The 19,781-nt window shown below is 47.7% G+C and overlaps 1 protein-coding gene across 6 annotated transcripts in view; it reads left to right on the top strand.

The window, feature by feature from the left end:
* The first annotated feature begins 3,692 nt into the window (after nt 1–3,692).
* Nucleotides 3,693–19,781, top strand: part of PGBD1 (piggyBac transposable element derived 1) — a 38,313-nt gene continuing 22,224 nt past the window's right edge. The window contains exons 1-2 of one of the 6 annotated variants that reach the window (XM_087857987.1): nt 3,693–3,980; nt 10,276–10,677. In XM_087857987.1, coding sequence (XP_087714113.1) covers nt 10,282–10,677 — 396 coding nt within the window. In that variant the 5' untranslated portion in view covers nt 3,693–3,980; nt 10,276–10,281. The other 5 variants (XM_045800617.2, XM_045800615.2, XM_045800614.2 and 2 more) reach the window with 5 other exon arrangements.

Genomic DNA, 19,781 nt, shown 5'->3' with positions numbered 1-19,781 from the left:
CCATCCCTCTGTGAGCAGCCTCCCAGAAGTCACTTGTGCACATATGCTACAGGCCAAAACTTGGGAAAGGGAGTCTGGAGAGTGTGTGTTTTGGCTTGCGGAGTGCCCAGCCGAAAACTAAGCTCCGTCACTAGGAAGAAAAGGGAGCATGAAGGCTGGAACAGGCACTTAGCAGTCTTTGACCCACTTCCTTCCCACCTGCATCTGGCTGCATGCAGTGTGACCAGATACCACTGTTCGTACCATTTCCTGGAGGAGGACCAAATCTGTGGGAGAAGCAGTGCAACTTTTTGAGGCACTAAAGAATTCCATGGAAACAGTCATGTTTCATTCCTTAGGAAGTTGTAAAGCTGTCTTTCATTCTGCCTGGATGGATAACATTAAGTAGATCCCGGGGATTTTCTCCCAAGTGTTTTGACGGCCGTGCTGAGGTCAGTATGTGAGCATTCAGCTCCGTGTCATAGTTTAAATCTGCTTGATTCTGTTCCGTTTGAGAAGGAAGGAACAGAGGATATCTTTCTTATTCTCATGAAAAAGCAGTGACAATGACAAGAGTCAAAGGAAGAGTGATATACCCTTCAATATCTGGAAACTTTAGCTTTGTGACGGTTCTGTAGTACATGCATTATGAGCGTTCGGAGTTCATTGACCCCTTAACCACCCCGATCCCTCACACAGCCCCAAAGGAAATGGTGTTCTCATCAGTACCCTGGGGGCACACCCTTAACCTCTTGGACATAAATGTTGGATACAGGTATATATTTTTAAAATTTTTTTTGAAGAGAGCAGGGGGGCGGGGAGGGTAAGAGGGTGAGGGGATGGGAGAATCTCAAGCAGGCTCCATGCCCTGGACCCTGAGATCATGACCTGAGCCGAAATCAAGAGCCAGGAGCCCCTGGATACAGGTATATTTTAATAACATGCTCTTCTTCTCTATTCTTGAAGATTACAGAAACATTGAACAAAGGGCAGAGGTTATAACAGATCTTGTTGGAGATTTTGTGGCTGTGCCACATGTTAGATGCTCTAGAAGGAAAGCTGAAAGTCTGTTCGGAGGCAGCAGCCCAGAAAGGACGAGCTGTATTGCAGAGTGCCTTCTGCTGAGGAGCTTTTCTGTTGGGATAGTAGCCTCTAATGTTCAGAGAAGAGTGGTCCTCATGTGTCTTCATTTCCTGCTCACTCTCCTGTTTAAAAAAACTGATGAAGTTATCAACAAGTGTGCCGTTATAAATGTAGTATGGAAAAACAGGAGAGGGAAAAATAAAGCACCCTAATTTTCACCTGTCAAAAATAATCACTGTTTGGGGCGCCTGGGTGGCGCAGTCGTTAAGCGTCTGCCTTGGGCTCAGGGCCTGATCCCGGCGTTCTGGGATCGAGCCCCACATCGGGCTCCTCCACTGGGAGCCTGCTTCTTCCTCTCCCACTCCCCCTGCTTGTGTTCTCTCTCTCTCGCTGGCTGTCTGTCTCTGTCACATAAATATAAAATCTTAAAAAAAAAAATCACTGTTTAGTGTGTGCGTATACGTACATTCACAGTACTGATAATTTCTGCTATAGTTGTTCATGTTTTTTCTTCATAAGTCCTTAGTAAATTAACTTTTGTTTATGATAGAAATTCATGTATTTTGTAAAAACCTTGAAAAACGTAAAGCAAATCATCCTGCTTCATGTTCAGTCCAGATATAATCTCTTAATGATGTATTTTGAGATACTGATCTTTCTTATGCATAGAAACACTACTTTTCTCACTGGACTTCGTATCATGAACAGTTTTGATTTGTAAAAGAAAAAGACAATCCATTTGCCTTTCTGCCCATTCCATTCTAGGCCAGTTCTGCCACGATCCGGGTAGGCAGCTTGCCATGTGACCCTTCTCCGACCACTGAGGATTGACCGGGGTGGGGGACCCCTAAGCCAGGCTTGGGCAGAAGTTCCATATTGGGTCACAGATTCTCATTGGTCTCTGTTAGACATTTGAACAAGAAACTAATCTAGAGCTGGAACCATTTTTCCATAAACACCAAATAGGAACAAACCAGCCCAGTGAGAAGTAAAAGAATGAAGGCAAGTCCTGAAGCTGGGACCCCAGGAGGCTCAGAGAGACTCAGGACAAGCGACTCCGGCCCTCAGCTCCTGAGGTCCACCGCACTCCCAGCAGGTCTTGGGAGCCCAAGGAATGCCCTTGCTTCCTTCCGTTAAAGGTTTCTTTTAAGTCCGTTTGATTGGGTTTCTGAACCTTGCTAACAAACAAAAAAATCCCTCATTAAGACACCAAGATAACTAAAAGTCTTCATGGAAGATCATTTATTTTTATTTTTTAAAAGTAAAAAAAAAAAAGATTTTATTAGAGAAAGTGACGGAGTGAGAGAGCACAGGCAGGGGGAGCAGGAGAGGGAGAAGCAGGCTCCCTGCTGAGCAGGGAGCCGATACAGGACTTGATCCCAGGACCCTGAGATCACGACCTGAGCCGAAGACAGCTTCGGAACGGAGCACCCAGGTGCCCCAGAGAGAGTTTAATACAGGTTGCCCGGTATTCTCCGGTATGTGTTCTCATTGTTAGTCATTTAGTTTATAGTTTGTCACCACAAACAGTTCAGTGAACATTTGGATGTAGTAGCTTTGCTCACCTTGTAGAATTCTTTTCCTTCGTTCAATTCCTGAAACTAGAATGAATGAGACAAAGGCGTAGGCACATTTCCTAAGGTTTGATTCATTTGCCAGATTGCCCTCCAGAAAGGTTATACTAACCTGTGCCTTCTGTTCGCAGTTTGTGAAAATGCCCGTTTTTCCATACCCACATCAAACCTGGGAATTACTCTCTCACACATTTGACAATCTGGTGCATATGAAACGAGTCTGTTTTGTAAGGGGTTTTGAAGAATACTTTTCCCATCAAAGTTGAACATCTAGAATGTGACTTGGTCATTTATAACTCTTGATTTTGTGAACAGCCATGCTCACATTTTTCCGGATTTTTCTATTAAATTTTTATTTTAAACAGCAGTGCCCTAAAAAATAGGGGAGCTGTATATAAAATTTTAAGGGCACATGCTCTTTGACGGATCCGTTCCACTGTGTAGTACTTAAGCTGGCATCATTAAATTCGTGAAGATGTTGTCTGTTCTCTGCATTCCCGTATCCACATGACTTCTGTACACACACAGACGCGTGTGCACACTACCGTAAAACAACAGGGATGGTAGGTGAACTGGGGTGTGTCCGTACAACGGAAACTATTCGGCTGTTAAAAAATAAGGTGAATGGAAAGATCTCCAAGCTAAGCAGAAAAGGCTGAGGTGCAAATTCATGTTGTGATCCCATAAGTGTTAAAAAATATACAGCTACATAGTCACTAAACTGGTGTTTATTGAGCGCTACTCCGTGGCTGGTAGTGTCCGGGAAAACGTACAAAAAATACTAACAACGGTAACTTTGGGGATGGGGCACTTTTCATTTTCTCGTCTCTACCCAACTTGAGTTTCATTTGGGCATATATAACCTGCATATTTAAGTTTTAAGAATTTGTGCTGCTTGCTATGTTGTCATTGTTCATCTGTCTAACCAGCAACCGCAGAGGATCCTAAGAGTCTCGGCTTTGCCTTCGCCATCTTGTTTTTCATTGAAAAGATTTGCAGAGATGAGGGGCCCGCTCGGGTCTTCGGGACGCGCCTGCGCGGGGCGGCGGCGGGGGTCCGCCCGGCGCACTAGCGAGAAGCGCGGCCTCGATCCTAGAGAGGCCGGGACCGCGTTCCTAGAAAAGCCGCTCCTCGGCTGCCCGAGCGGCGGAAGGAGTAGCTTTGGAGCCTTGGGCTCTCTGCCCCTCGGAGTCTGTGGCGAGGCTGCCGCTTCTCCGCTGAACGCGTTCCTTGAGCTTTTGGTCAGCTGACCAGCAGTCGGACGCGCACGTATTGCGCGCTCGCTCGGTGCCTTCGGGGTGCCCCTCCGTGCCTTCTCCGACCGCCGTGCTGCCCGGACACCAGGTGGGAGCCGGGCCCGCCGGGGCCGTGCGGACGGGGCCTCTGACCCCGGGGGGCGGGAGCCGGGCCCGCCGGGGGTGTGCGGACGGGGCCTCTGACCCCGGGGGGTGGGAGCGGGCTCGCCAGGGGTGTGCGGACCGGGCCTCTGACCCCGGGGGGCGGGAGCCGGGCTCGCCGGGGCCGTGCGGACGGGGCCTCTGACCCCGGGGGGCGGGAGCCGGGCCCGCCGGGGGTGTGCGGACCGGGCCTCTGACCTCGGGGGGCGGGAGCCGGGCTCGCCGGGGGTGTGCGGACCGGGCCTCTGACCTCGGGGGGCGGGAGCCGGGCTCGCCGGGGGTGTGCGGACCGGGCCTCTGACCTCGGGGGGCGGGAGCCGGGCTCGCCAGGGGTGTGCGGACTGGGCCTCTGACCCCGGGGGGCGGGAGCCGGGCTCGCCGGGGGTGTGCGGACCGGGCCTCTGACCTCGGGGGGCGGGAGCCGGGCTCGCCGGGGCCATGCGGACGGGGCCTCTGACCCCCGGGGGGGGGGCGGGAGCCGGGCTCGCCGGGGCCATGCGGACGGGGCCTCTGACCCCCGGGGGGGGGCGGGAGCCGGGCGCTGCGGACCTGGCCTCTGTCCAGTGTGGGGGTGGGTGGTGGGAGCCAGAAAGCGACTGGATGGGCACGGTGGGTCGGGCTGGCTCTCCCGCGAATGGCCTGGTGGACAGAGGGGTTTCCTCTGTCTGGACATGAGGTGTAGGGTGGCGTTTGCGCTGGGACTTGGGAAATGTGTCCTCCTAGAAAGGCAGTCCTGGCCATGAAGGACAAGGTGGGTGGGGAAAAGTCGAGCAGGTCAGCATGGCAGTGACGTGAGGAGTTTGCAAAGAGGGTAGGGACTGTGTCTTTTATTTCGGGGTTAGTGTTGTGCATGGAAAATAATGACGTGCTTGGTAGCTTATCGAATGACAGACAAACCAGTAAAAACCCAGGGAAGGTCAGATCCTGGGGAGTTTGAATCCAGTCCAAGGAGAAGCGGTTGAAACCCTCTTTTTGGTGGGGGAGATGTGTTGAACACGGTCCGAATGGTGCTTTAGGAAATATTAATGGGGTGATGAGAGTGGACTGTGGGGCAGGGATACCTGCCGGGGAGCCGCCCGCGGAGCCCGGGCGATTCGAAGAAGGACGAGGCACAGACCGGTTAGTTGTGAGAGAAACGAGGGAGCAGGGGACGATCGCAAAGAGTGCCATCGCCCGGAACAGCTACAGCCTTGCATATGTATTGGCGGTAAACCATCAAAGACAAGGGTAACCAAAGGGGGTCTCGTGGTCTGTAGCACACCCTGGATGAATGAGCGCAGTCCTTCACAGTTAATGATTCTTCAGGAAGTCTTCAGCGAATAGTACATTGTGGGGAAGGTCACGGGAGTAAATGATGTAACATTCAGCAGGTGAAGCCTGTTCTTACGCATGTTTCTACGGACCCTAGGGCTATCATCAGGAGCAATCAGGTCTCCGATGGGGCGGCGTGCAGCCCTGAGCGGACCAGGTGTTCCCGCCGCTTCTTATCTCAGGGCGATGGGCCCTGAGCAAGCGGCGTTCTCAGCTGCTGTGCTCTGACGTCCACGCTAAAGCCGCCGGGGCTCCCAAACATGTTTTCCTACTATATATATCTTTAGCATAAGCTCTCAGCTAGGCCGCTGCGTTTCCCCCTTTTTCTTTTTGTAGGAGCAGGAAGGTGGACTTGGCCACTTCGCGTTCCGTCACCCGTTGGAAGACTTCTTTCGCATCTGAGGACTAAGCACATTACAAACAGAGAGATAAAAAGCAGTAGCAGAGCTCCTAGAAGGCTAGTACCGTTATTGTTAAACCACTGGAAAGGCTTTAAGGGGGACAGTGCCCCATCAATATTTTCCGCCAGGCTTAAGCCTGGTACGTTTTGTAAGTCGGCCCGAGTGATGCCCTGAATGGTATAATGTAGCTGTTTAATATCAAGAGTTAAATCGTTACCATAATGATTAAATAGATGTCTCCGAATTTTGTCCCAAGGAATTTCGGTTGCATTGTAAGGAAAGGGAGTAACACAAAATGTGGTGACGTTCCAGTCACAAGGCGCATGTCTAATTTAATATTTTGTATTTCATATCCTAGATATGCCATAGTATATTCTAGATCTGAGAGTCGTTCATTTATCTTTTGATCAATAATAGTTTGTTGACTCCATGCCTTGCTGGCATTGTGATGCCAATCTTGCACAAATCTTGTCGTTTGAACTGTTTGGTGCAATGCTGTTCCTGCGCCCGCAGCTATGGTGGTCATGGCAGTAATGCTGCGAATAGCCTTGATAAGGAGTCCTACAAGCCTTTTTGAGCGTCGGGCCCACTTATGTAGGACCACTAACAAGGCATGCATGTCGGGAGAACTCTCCCATGGACGGGGATGTTCAGTGGGTATCCATATTCCAACTCTCCTTCGTGCTAATAAGATGATTGATTGGTCGGTATTTATATTATGATTTAGGCAGGTATATAACCTGCAATTTGTGCAAAAAAGCTCTTTTTGGGACATATCCAATTTAAGGGGTCCTACCACCAACACATATGGGTCTCTCACACAAGCCTGAATATAGTCCTTATCGACCGTCTGAAAGTTTAAACTATAGTTTTCATCTTTGAAATAGGTCCCATTCCAGATCCTAATAGGGGCCTGTGCCACAGCAAGTTTCCATAAATGTTTTTGTCTTTTGCGGTAGTCCCTAAAAGGAGGGGGGCCGCTAACCCATGTGGGGTTAGCTGTGGGGCCATCGGAAATAGCATAAATGGAGGTATGATTGAATACATGCCATCGTAAGGTTCGATGATGGGAACATTGCGAACCCCTTGGAGGACCAGTCCCGTACTACGTAGGAATCATTAATTAATGCACTGGGATGATGTGCTCTGCGTTCCTCCCAATTGGGTTGAATCCCTTCATCTGACCACACTCTGGCCGTTTTACATTTTGGTATCGGTGGGATTTCAATGTTTTCTTCGGTAAAATTGTAGGCAAAGCCCACAGTAGATACCAAATGAAGTTACATTTTGGAGGAATTAACGCCTCCAGGAGAGGTCACCAGCCATCCCTGGTTTAGCGGTCTTAAGCAATTTTCGTAACGGCCAATACATATAGGTCTCGTATTAAAGCCCAAGGTGATATTAATTTCTTGTGCTTCTTCTTTAGGGAAAATCGGGAGCCTATGGTCTGCTATTCCTGGCATCCATTTAGATCCATTAATGTATACAGGGACAGTGTCATCATCCCATTCAATTGGCCTGATAAGAGGGGGATTAGGTACATAAGCCCAATAATTGGTGGCTGGTGCCTGTGGCAGAGGGGAATACTTAGGGCTGCCGTCAATAAGGCCATCATGGTAACAGCCCTATTGCCAGGGGTAGAGGGGCGTTGTTCATTGTGCGGCACTTCTGCTTTCTGGGCCAGCTTCTTGATCTGACCCCATGGGGGCATCTTCGCCGTCTCGGTTCCTGGCAGTGTGATCTTGGTGGTCTGGAGGGTGAGGCCCTTGACACTGATGATTGGGGGGAAAGACCGGGAGAATTATTTTTTCGATTGTTTTTTCCCCGTTGTATTTTTACTCTTAAGACGGCATTGGGCGCAAGTATGCCCGGTTTTTCCACAGTTGAAGCATTGTCCCTTTATTCGTTAAGGCTGCCATGGTCTGAGCTAGAAGTCAGCTTTGTAGGTCTCGGTGCCTACACCTTGGCATAATTTGATGTGGTCAACAAGAGTGCCTTTTCCTTTAAAAGGGGCTATAACCTTTTTGCAATCTGAATTTGCATTTTCATGGCCAATAATTGTAATAATGTGTCTGCAGCTTCTACATTATTGATCTTCTAATAGCTTCCTGTAATCTTCCTGTGAATTCAGTGTAAGGCTCTTTAGCTCCTTGAATCATCTTTTGAAAAGAGGTGTTAGCAGTAGATTTAGACTCCGTTTTTTCCCAGGCATGGGAGCAGCATCTGCGAAGCTGTCCTATAGCTTGATTGGTCATCTGCAGTTGTTGCCGTACCTGACTCCAGGGCCCTACCCCCATCAGTTGTTCTAAAGAGACAGGGATGTTGTGAGCTCGATGATGATTCGCAGCAGTCTCTGCATGATCTTGCCAGCACGTATGAACTTGTAAGAATTCCCCGGGGAGTAGGATGGTCTTCGCTAACAGAGACCAGTCCGTGGGAATTAATCAGTTACCTTCCGCAACACCCTGAGTAAGGCCCAGAGTGAAGGGCGAATTAGTACCATAGTTTGAACTGCCTGTTTTAACTCTTCGAGAACTTTAAAGGGAAAGGGTTCGTGCGTGGCTTCATATATTCCTTCCGGGTGGTTGGGATCTACCCCGGGAGGCAAATGTTCCCTTATGGTTACCGGGAAAGCAAATCGTAGAGCATCCAAGTCTCCTTGTTTGGCCAGGAGCAAGCCTTTTTGGACCGCTGAAAGTGAGGATTGAGATTGTTCCTTATATAATGGAGCTGTTGCCTGTTTTTATGAGAGGAAAATACTGTTTCTTTCTGTAAGTGAAGGTGGCGGCGGGAAACCGTCCACTTCTGTGGGGGGGGGGACGGGTTCTACTTTTCCTCCTTCTGGGACAGCGCGTTCAGGTCCTGTTGGGGACTCATCTTTGGCATTAGGACTCAGGTTCAGTATCACTCTCTGAGTCCGGAGTTTGAAGTGGTTCCAGAATAGAACAAATCAGAGACCAGGTAGACCAAATAGTGACGGGGATAGGCTCTCCTCGAGCGTGCTGTTGCTTAAGTTCATGCCCTACTTTTTCCCATGCTTGCAGATCTAAGGTCCCCAGCGTGGGAAACCACGAACAGTATTCTTCTATGACTTTTAGTAAGTCAGAAAGTTTGCCCTCGCTAACCTTAACTCCTCCTGCTTAGGAGTTGCCTCGAAAAGAGAAACATAAGGGCGATAATGATCTGTGCTCTGAAAATTACCCATACCCTGCTAAAGTACCCCGACTTATCAGCGGGAAACGTCCAAGACCTTGCTTCTTTATCTCTCGGGGCTCCTCCTCCGTTGTTATTCCACGTCCCTGTTCAGGTGCCAGATACCGCACAGAACATTGCTGTAGTCGTGAATGTCAATGGTAATAGGGGATAAAAGGGAGGGAATGGCTGCAAGAGGTATTTCGGAGGAAGGACTGACTGGACTCAGAATGATTGTGTGAGAGGCAGGCTTTGAAGCCTGAATGCATGGGGGATGGTGGTGATGCCAGTGGAAATGGGGAGAACAGTGAGTACAGCTTTGATGGGACTCGGATTTCAGCTTGGGATGTGTTGAAATTATGACCCAGGAGAAGCTGGAAGGCACCCTACTGGCATTTTAAGATGTGAGTCAGGAATGTAAAGGCGAGTTGGGAGTCAGCAGGGATTTGCGTAGTCTTAGAATAGAGATGTACTGAAACTGGGATTAATGAGATCACAAAAGGGAGAGAAAAAGAACTTGAAGCATGTGTTTCAATTTTTTATTCTTATATTTTAAAAAGTGCTTTAAAACATCCTCAACTTACTATTTTTCTTGATTCATTGGGTTGACTGGGCATTTCTACTGGCGGAGTGACCTGTGGGTACGATCAGCTGGGAGCTAGGTGCTCTGGACTTCAGTTGGGCCCCTGGATTCCAATCCACATGACCTGTGTCTGGCCAGCTGGGGCTTTCTCACGGCTGGGCAGGCTCACGGCAGTGCGCCAAGGGCCGCAGCACACTTCCTCTCGCAAAGCCATTTCTGCCATGTTCTCTTGGCCAAAGCCAGTCATAGGTCAGCACAGATTCAAGGGAAGGAGAAATACACTCCACCTCCTGATGAAAGGAGTGATAAAATCTCATCCTAAGAAATTTTAGGGGACAGGAGACTTTAGAAACAGTCTCCCTCCCCTGCATTTGAGGTGGAATATTCTGTTGGAAGTACACAGATGAGAGTATGTTTGGCTCTGCCATGGATAAAATTCTCTCTTCTCTCCAGCCGAAGTAGAGGCTGCTCGAGCATTCTTATTGTTGACCCTGCTTCCCTCACATCGTTTACTCTACATCCCTTACCTCCTGGCTCAACCCCCTTAGGGTTCAGGATAGATTTCTGATTAATCTCACTGGTAACACAGGCACGCAGACTCAGTTTCTGAGTGTGACTTCCGGGGGGGGGGAATATAAGTATGGTTCATGGAATTTTGAACCTCTTGCAACTTCATGTTGCCCATCCTTATGCCTTGGATGTGGGCAAACATTTTTGAAGTGTAGACCTGGGCTAAGCGAACCTTTTCCTTTAAGCTCAGAATGGATGAAGCTTTGCCAGGCCCTGCACCTGAAAGTGGAGACAGCCTTGTGAAAGTGAAGGAGGAGGACCCCACGTGGGAGCAGACGTGGGGCTCACAGGAGAGCAGCCGCTGCGCTCAGGAGCTCTGCCGTCTGCGCTTCCGACAGTTCTGCTACCAGGAGACTCCCGGACCCCGCGAGGCGCTGAGCCGGCTCCGGGAGCTGTGCCGACGCTGGCTGCGGCCCGAGACCCACAGCAAGGAGCAGATCGTGGAGCTGCTGGTGCTGGAGCAGTTCCTGACCATCCTGCCCGAGGAGCTGCAGGCCTGGGTGCGGGAGCAGCAGCCAGAGAGCGGCGAGCAGGTGGTGACTGTGCTGGAAGATCTGCAGAAAGACACAGGAGACCCACGACAGCAGGTTAGGGAAATCTGTTTTTAACTTTGTTTTCAAATAATTTATAACTGACAGAAGTATCTGGGAAGGTAGCACAGAGAACTCCTGTGTCCTCTTCACCCAGTCCCGATGTGCCCCTCTTGTGGAGCGCTACCCCCGTCCTCTCCGTGTACGTGTGGGTCTGCATGCACTCATGCTTCGTGTTTTCTTCAACCGTTTGAGAGAGATTTGGGGTCACCATAGCTCGTTATGTCAGAACACCTCAGTGTGCAGTATGTATTTCCGAAGAGCAAAGGCGTTCTTTTGTATGACCAGAATACAGAGATCAAGTTTTGGGAAATTAGAATTGTCGTGATACTATCATCTACACAGTAGTCCTTGTTCACATTTTGCCATATCATCCCAGTAGTGTTTTTTGATGGCAATTTTACCCTGATTGAGGCTACAGTCCAGCATCACACGTTCCATGTACTTGCCTTTACGCTCGTCTCCTTGAGTCTGGAGCAGTTGCTTGGTCTTTGTCATGATATTGATATTTGAGAAGAGCACAAGCCAGTGATTTTATGGAATGCCCGTAAACGTGGGTTTGTCTCTATTTTCGCATGATAGGGTCCAGCTTGTGCATTTAGGCTAGAATCCCACGGAAGCTGTGTTTTCCTTAGGGCGTCCCATCGGGAGGCACACCGTGACGGGCTGTCCCATTACTGACGAGGTTAAGGTGGTCTGTCCGATTCTGTGTTATAAAGTTCCCATTTTCCCCCTTGTCATTAGTAAGTAATCCTTGGGAGAGGTTGTGAGATCGTGTAGACACTCTGTTCCTCAGTAAATCTCCATCTGCGAGTGTAAGCATCCATCTGGGTTTATTCTGTTTTCTTCTGGGCACAGCTTCTGTGTCCGCCTGTGTCTTGTTTGTCACGATAAGCCCAGCGTGCAGAACGAAGGCTGGATCTTAGTACATGTGCAGCCCTCGTTTACCGCATGGGTGAGGCTCTGCGTGGCTCCTCTGTCTTACTCGCTGCTGCTTTACAAGATTAAATGGGGCTCGTCTGCTGTTCTGGAAAATGTCCCTAACTGCTGTTCAGTCTGGTTCCCACCAGGATGCCTTTTCAAGGTGAATCTTTTGTCCCCAGGCTTCTGTCTATACTCAGGGACAGGACATGTACCCACTGGTGACAGAATTTCAAGGAGCCTCTTTGGAGTGTCAGAGCCTCCAGCTCCTGCCCAGGGTAACCACCCTTGCATGTGAACCCCCAGAGCTCTGCCAGGAGAACCCCCAAGAAGTAAGTGGTGAGTGCCGGCGGGTGTTCGTTGTGGACGCTGGGAGCAGACACACTGATCTGTGTCCTCCACTTTTGAGATTCTGTTTTTCTGTCTCACCCTGTATCTAAGCGAGCTTCTAAGGACGTTTGGAACCGTAAAATGTTGGAACCCTAAGATCTTTTTTTTTTTTTTTTTAAATGATTTTTTATTATATTATGTTAGTCACCATACAGTACATCCCCGGTTTCCGATGTAAGGCTCGATGATTCATTAGTTGTGTATAACACCCAGTGCACCATGCAATACGTGCCCTCCTTACTACCCATCACCGGTCTATCCCATTCCCCCACCCCCCTCCCCTCTGAAGTCCTCAGTTTGTTTCTCATAGTCCATAGTCTCTCATGTTTCATTCCCCCTTCTGATTACCCCCCCTTTCTTTATCCCTTTCTTCCCCTACCGATCATCCTAGTTCTTATGTTCCATAGATGAGAGAAATCATATGATAGTTGTCTTTCTCTGCTTGACTTATTTCACTTAGCATTATCTCCTCCAGTGCCGTCCATGTTGTAGCAAATGTTGAGAACTCGTTCTTTCTGATAGCTGAGTAATATTCCATTGTATATATGGAACCCTAAGATCTTCTTGTCCAACCTCCGTACCCGTAGTTGGGAAAACCAAAACTTAGGTTGTTTCGTGACTTGTCTAGGGTCGACAGAGGCAGAGCATCTGGAATTCAGGTCACCTGACCTTCTGACCAGAAGTCTCTGTACTACATTCCTCTGCTCCGCACATCTAATTCTGTACTTGTGGGTGTTTTAAATATTTACATGGGGGCTTTCCGCAGATCTACCTTTTCCCTTAGTAACGTTTTCTTCAGTAGCCCCTCCCGCTCAAATCCTGCGTCATTTTAAATGCAGCTTCGGGCCTCAGCAGGTTCTCTCTGTTGTCCATTTGGAGTGCAGTCTCCTGTGTGCAGGGCTCCCCCACTTTCCATCTCCAGGCTTCACCTCCAGGTAAACCACCCAGCTGGTGGTTATTGTTCGGCTCGTGCAGGCCTCTGGCAACAGGCTAAGCCATGCAGAGAATACAGAGTTTGTGGTCTGCAGATGGATTGAGAACAGAAAAAGAACGCAGAAGGATCAAAGAGGAGACCTTAGAACGCCACAGTGTGCTGTTTTTTAACCTCTGGTGAGGGGTGCTGCTAGTTTTTCCCCAGTAGTTGAAAACTTGACTCTCCTCCCTGGAAAAAGAGGGTACGTGCAAAATTATGCATATGATTTCAGAGGGTTCATGATTTACCCCAGTCATTGTTTACCAATCACCACATTGGAAATCTGTGAATACTGACATTTTGACAGTAAGTGTACAATAAATGGCTCATGTGATAAAATCATCAGAGGGAGATGACATTACCCATGTCATGTAGCATAAATAGGCCTTGATATTTCCCTGCTTACGTGGCTGATGGTTGTACCGTATTTCCTCAGCCACGAAAAACCAGCATTCCATAGAGCCCCAGCATGGTTTGTTTATGTGGAGAAGTTGAGAGGCGGTAGGGAGCCCCGCAGTGGGTAGACATTCCTACTTACCTAGGAGACGATGAGCATTCGTCTGCTGACAGTGATTTCGTTCTGACTGGAGGTGGGAGAGGGGTAACGAATGGAGGTGGGCAGCTGTCAGAATGGTGAGAATGATAACTGACCGAAAGATAGCAGCGGTCATAGGATGTGAGATTCTTCCACATATGCAAAAGCTTAAAAGCTGCTGAGGGGACTCAGAACCAGACCCCAGGGGTGGTGTGGGCAGAGTGTGGCTCCTGTGGTCCCCTCATCCCCACAGGGAGGCACCACTGCTGGGGTGTGTGTGATCGTGATGAGAACGGCTTCTGGGCCCTCAGGAAGCATGCTTTGTCATTTTCAAGTGCTTTTAAAAAATACATATCCTTTTAGCTCCTCCTGAATATTCTAGAGACTCTAGCTAAAGGCTTACCTACCAGTTACAATCCCAGCACACCTCTCCAGGTTACCTGAGACCACATGAACTGGAGACCAATTTCCAGGCTATTGGCATCCCCTCTTCCTGTGCTGGTATTTTCAAGGGACAGTGAGTCAAGCAGCATGGCTAAAGGGCAGGGTTTGTTTAGCGAGAATGTGGGGAGGAATGGGGAGATCAAGTGGAAACATCTTGCAGGTTGTTGAAGTTTGGACTCATTAAAAAGTTGGGTGCCAGGGCACCTACATGGCTCAGTCGGTTGAGTTTCTGCCTTCGGCTCAGGTCATGATCTCAGGGTCCTGGAATTGCGTCTCACATCTAGTTCCCTGCTCAGTGGGGAGCCTGCTTCTCCTTCTGCCCTCTCCCCGCTCATGCTCTTGCTCAAATAAATAAATCTTTTAAATAAAATTCTTTACGATGACGTTTTGCCATTTTAATTACTGTGTCTTGGTGTGGACCTCCTTAGGTTGATCTTTTGGGGGGATCTCTTGCCTCCCGAATCTGGATTTGTTTCCTTCCCCTGATCAGAAAGTTGGCAGCTGTTATTTCCTCAGATACATTTTCTTCCCTCTTTTCTCTCCCTTCTCCTTCTGGGACCCTTACACTGTGACTGTTACTCCGCTCATGGTGTCACTGGCTTCCCTAACTCGTCTATTGTCATTTTGCATCATTTTTTCCCCACTTGCTTCGCGTGATTACTTCCCATTCCTCTGCCTCCATATTGCCGATTCATTCTGCTTCCTCTAGTCTGCTATTTATTCCATCTAGTGTATTTTTCTTATCTTCATTTGTTTTTGGTCTCTTGCTGTCATTTTGTCCTTTCCTTTGGGATGTATTCCTCTGTCTCCTCATTGGGTCTCCGAGTCTGTTTCTGTGTTAGGAAGATCAGCTGTGTCTCCTGCTCTTTTAGATACTGGTCTTCTGAGGAGTTCCTGGAGTGCGTGCGGTGCGGTGTCCCGTGCGCCGGAACCTGGCACTTCGGGGAGTCTTCCAGCTGTTGCACGTGCCCTGCTGTTGTGGCTCAGCCTCCTCTTCCTTCCGCCCAGTTGTCTGCGGCGGCGCTCTGCCTGCCGCGGGCGGTGCCTGGTCTCTAGTGTTTAGTGGAGCAGCCTGGGGCTGCCTTGGGCTTGAGTTGAGTCAGACCAGGAGTTTGCCAGAGATGCAGAAGACTGCATGTACTTTCCCTGCATTGTAGCTGGAGAAGTTTTCGTGGGTGGGGGGGGCCTGCAGTCAGACCAGCTCTCTGCCCCCAGCGGGGCCATAGCTGGTGAGGAACGTAGGGTTATCTTCCCCTCTCCGCAGGGCAGGAGTCACTTTGGTGGTGCTGGCCCCTGTTGGGGCTGCTTGCACACTGCCAGGCGTGTGGCCCGGGTTTGGATGGGCTCTGGCCAAAAGTGAATTGGAGGGGCGCATCCCCAGTGTGCGTGGGGTTGGAGCATGCGGTTTTTGTAAGGTTTTTTGCACCCATCCTCTGTGAGAGGGGACCTGCCACCACAGCTGGGACAGGCCCCCTGGGTTGGCAGGGGCGGAGCCACAACATGTGACGACAGTCCGTGGGGGGAGGGTCCCCTCAGCGCTGGGCCTGGGGCAGGCCTGGCTGGAGGGGTTGGTCCCCCGAAGCGCAGGGGTGCAGGGCGAGGTGTAGGGTAGCAGTGTCGCCACTCTGCTAGTTCCTGCAGGTAGCCGTGTTTATCCTGGGGGTGGGCGAGAGAAATGGCGCCGTGGGCTCCTTTGTTCCTGGAGGGGTCTCCCCAGTGTTCTCTGTCCCTGCAGACAAGCTCTGAGATTAGCAAATAACTCTCCCTCCCATCTGCCCCAGGTGTTTCTCACCCTGCTGCTTCGGAGCTCCATCTCTGGGGGCTGTCCTGGTGTCTCTTCAAGGGCAGGGCCTCCATTTTCTCTTGTGCTCCATTCTCTCCCAGAGCTGAGCTGGTGATTTTTAAAATTCCAGGTTTTAAGTTTTGCTGGCTTTAAGAATCTTGAAATTCAGCCCTTTTGGTTTTCAGAGCCAGATGTTAGGATTTGTCTTCCACATGCCCTCACCCCTGTGACAGTCTGTCCCCCCTCCCGTGGACAGTCCCAGGGATGTGTAGCTCCCCCCCAGATCCGTGCCTGCCTCAGTGGTGCGGTTGCTGCAGCCACTGAGGCCTTAGGATTGTCCATCAGGGTCAAGACCAGACAGCATGATGGCCTAAAGGTGCAGCTGAGGGCCTGGGAGAGCCGCTTGGCAGCCCATAGCCTCTTTCCATTCCTGGCATCCTTTAGCTGAGAGAAGCATTATGTCCGCAGGCTCCAGGACAGGAGGAAAACAGTCCAGAAAGAAAAGTTACAGCAGAGAGGTTTGAATTCCAGCTCTGCCATCTGCCAGTGGTGTGACCTAGGCAAGTTAATTAATGTCATTGATTAAGCAGTCAAACAACAAATGTCTGTTTAACTTTATGTGCCTTTATCTATTTATTTATTATTTATTTTTTAACTTTTAAGTAGGCTCCACACCCAGCGTGGGGTTTGAACTCATGACCTTGAGATTAAGAATCGCATGCTCTACTGACTGAGCCAGCCGGCACCTCTGACTTCGTGTGCCTTTAAACATTTTTAATTTATTTTATCTCCAGTATAGTTAACATGCAGTGTTATATTAGTTTCATGGGTACAATGCAGTGATTCAACAATTCTGTATATTACTCAGTGTTCATTATGATAAGTGTACTCTTAATCCTCTTCACCTATGTCACCCATCCCCCACCCACCTTCCCTCTGGTGACCATCTGTTTGTTCACTATAGTAAAGAGTCTGTTGTTTTAAGATTTTATTAATTTATTTGTGAGAGCAAGAGGGAGCACGAGCAGGGGGAGAGGGGGAAGCAGACTCCCCGCTGAGCAAGAAGCCCAATGCGGGGCTCGATCCCAGGACCCTGGGATCATGACCTAACAGACTGAGCCACCCGGGTGCCCCAAGAGTCTGTTTTTGATTTGTCTCCTTTTGTTTTTTAAATTCCACATATGAGTGAAACCATATGGTATTTGTCTTTCACTGAATTATTTCACTTAGCATTAAATTCTCGAGATCCTTCCATGTTGTCGCAAATGGCAAGATTTCATTCTTTTTTATGGCCGAGTAATATTCCATTGTAGAATAGACACTTTGCTTCTGTAGCTTGGTTACTACAAGTAATGCTTCTATAAACATGGTGGGGCCTCTATCCTTTTGACTTAGCGTTTTCATATTTTTTTGGTAAATATGCAGTAGTGTGATTCCTGGATTATAAGGTAGATCTAGGGTAGATCTTTTAATTTTTTGAGGAACCTCCATAGTGTTTTCCACAGTGGCTGCACTAGTTTGCATTCCCACCAACAGTGCAGAAAGGTTACTTTTTTCCCACATCCTCACCAACACTTGCTTCTTGAGTTTTTGGTTTTAGCCATTCAGACAGGTGTGAGGTGGTATCTTGTAGTTTTGATTTGCATTTCCCTGATGATGAGTGACGTTGAGCATTTTTTCACGTGTCTGTTTGCCATCTGTATGTCGTCTTTGGAGAAATGTCAGTTTGTGTCTTCTGCCATTTTTAATTGGATTATTTCGTTGGTGTTGAGTTGTATAAGTTTATATATAAGGTTATTCACAAATATCTCCTCCCACTTAAATACGTTTTTAGTTTTGTTGACTGTATCCTTTACTGTGCAGAAGCTTTTTATTTTGATGAAGTCCCAACAGGTTATTTTTGCTTTTGTTTCCCCTTGCCTCTGGAGACATATAAAAAAATGTTACAGACAACATCAGAGACATTACTGCCTGTGCTCTTGTCTGGGATTTTTGTGTGTGGTGTCAGAACGTGTTGCAGTTTTGTTCTTCTGTATGTGGCTGTCCAGTTCTCCCAGCACCATTTGTGAAGACACTGCCTTTCTCCCATTGCATGTTCTACCTTCTTTGTCGGAGATTGACTATAAGATTGTGGGTTTATTTCTGGGATCTCTAGTCTGTTCTGGTAACTCATCTGTGTATTTCTGTGTCAGTACCATACTGTTTTAATTAGTACAGTTATGGAATCTAACTTGAAATCTGAGATTGTGATGCCTCCAGTTTTGTTCTTCTTTTTACAGATTGCTTTGGCTATTTGGGAACTTCTGTTGTTCCTTACACATTTTAGGATTATTCTAGTTCTGTGAAAAATACCGTTGGTACTTTGATACGGATTGCATTAAATCTGTAGATTTCGTTGCACAGTAATGATATTTTAACGATAATTCTTCTTCCACTACATGAGGACGAGTATCTTTCTGATTGTGTCATTGTCAATTTCTTTCACCCGTGTTTTATAGTTTTCAGAGTACAGGTCTTTCACCTCCTTTGTTAAGTTTGTTGCCAGGTATTTCATTATTTTTGGCGCAGTTGTAAATAGGACTGTTTTATTAATTTCTCTTTCTGCTACTTTGTTCTAAGTATATGTATAGAAATGCAGTGGATTTTTGTATATTGATTTTGTATCTTGTGACCTTACTGAATTCATTGATCAGTTCTCATAGGTTTCTGGTGGTCTTTAGCGTTTTCTCTATGTAGTATCATGTCATCTGCAAATAGTTTTCCTTCTTCCGTACTAATTTGGATGCCTTTTATTTCTTTTTCTGTTCTGATTGCTATGGCAAGTACTTCCAGTACTATGTTGAATAAAAGTGGTGAGAGTAGAAATTCTTGTCTTGTGCCTGATTTTAGGGGAAAAGCTCTAAGGTTTTCACCACTGACTATGATGTTGGCTTTGATTTTTTCATATATGGCCTTTATTAGGTTGAGGTATGTCCCCTCTAAACCTTCTTGGGGGTTTGTATCATGAATGAATGTTGTACTTTGTCAAGTATTTTTTCTGCATTTATTGAAATGATCATGAATTCAGTCTTTCTGAATTTGTAAGACTTGTTTTGTGGCCCAATATGTAATCCATTCTGGAGAATGTTTTGTGTGCACTTGAAAAGAGTGTATACTTTGCTGCATTAGTATGAAATGTTCTGAATATATGTTAGATGCATCTGGTCCAGTGTGTCATTCAAAGCCACTGTTTCTTTGTTGGTTTTCTGTTTGGATGATCTGTCCATTGATGTAAGTGGGGTGTTAAAGTCCCCTACTATTATTGTAGTAATAATACAATTTAGAAACTACAGAGCACTGATGAAAGACTGCTTTTCTTACTCCTGAGTGTAGTTTTTCCTTTCCACTCAAAGAATCCCCTTTAACATTTCTTGTAAGGCTGGTTTAGTGGTGAACTCCTTTAACTTTTGTTTGTCTTGGAAACTACCTCTCCTTCTATTCTGAATGATAGCATTTCTGGATAGAATATTCTGGGTTGCAGGTTTTTTTCTTTAAGCATTTCTTTCATTCATTCATTCTTTTTTTTTTTTTTTTAAATTATGATGTTAGTCACCATGCAGTACATCATTAGTTTTTGATGTAGTGTTCCATGATTCATTGCTTGGGTATAACACCCAGTGCTCCATGCAATACGTGCCCTCCTTAATACCCTTCACCGGGCTAGCCCATCTCCCCAGCCCTCTCCTCTCTAAAACCCTCAGTTTGTTTCCCGGAGTCCATAGTCTTTCATGGTTCATTTCCTCCTCTGTTTACCCCCCCTTCATTCTTCCCTTCCTTCTCCTAACAATCTCTCTGCTATTCCTTATGTTCCACAAATGAGTGAAACCATATGATAATTGTCTTTCTCTGCTTGACTTATTTCACTTAGTATAATCTCCTCCAGTCCCATGCATGTCAATGAAAATGTTGGGTAATCATTCTGATGGCTGAGTAATATTCCATTGTATATATGGACCACATCTTCTTTATCCATTCATCTGTTGAAGGGCATCTTGGCTCCTTCCACAGTTTGGCTA

This window comes from Ursus americanus, chromosome 32, assembly GCF_024610735.1.
Source record: "Ursus americanus isolate L20-20 chromosome 32, mUrsAme1.1.p, whole genome shotgun sequence".
NCBI classification, from domain to species: domain Eukaryota; kingdom Metazoa; phylum Chordata; class Mammalia; order Carnivora; family Ursidae; genus Ursus; species Ursus americanus.
This window is presented reverse-complemented; position numbering and strand designations above follow the sequence as displayed.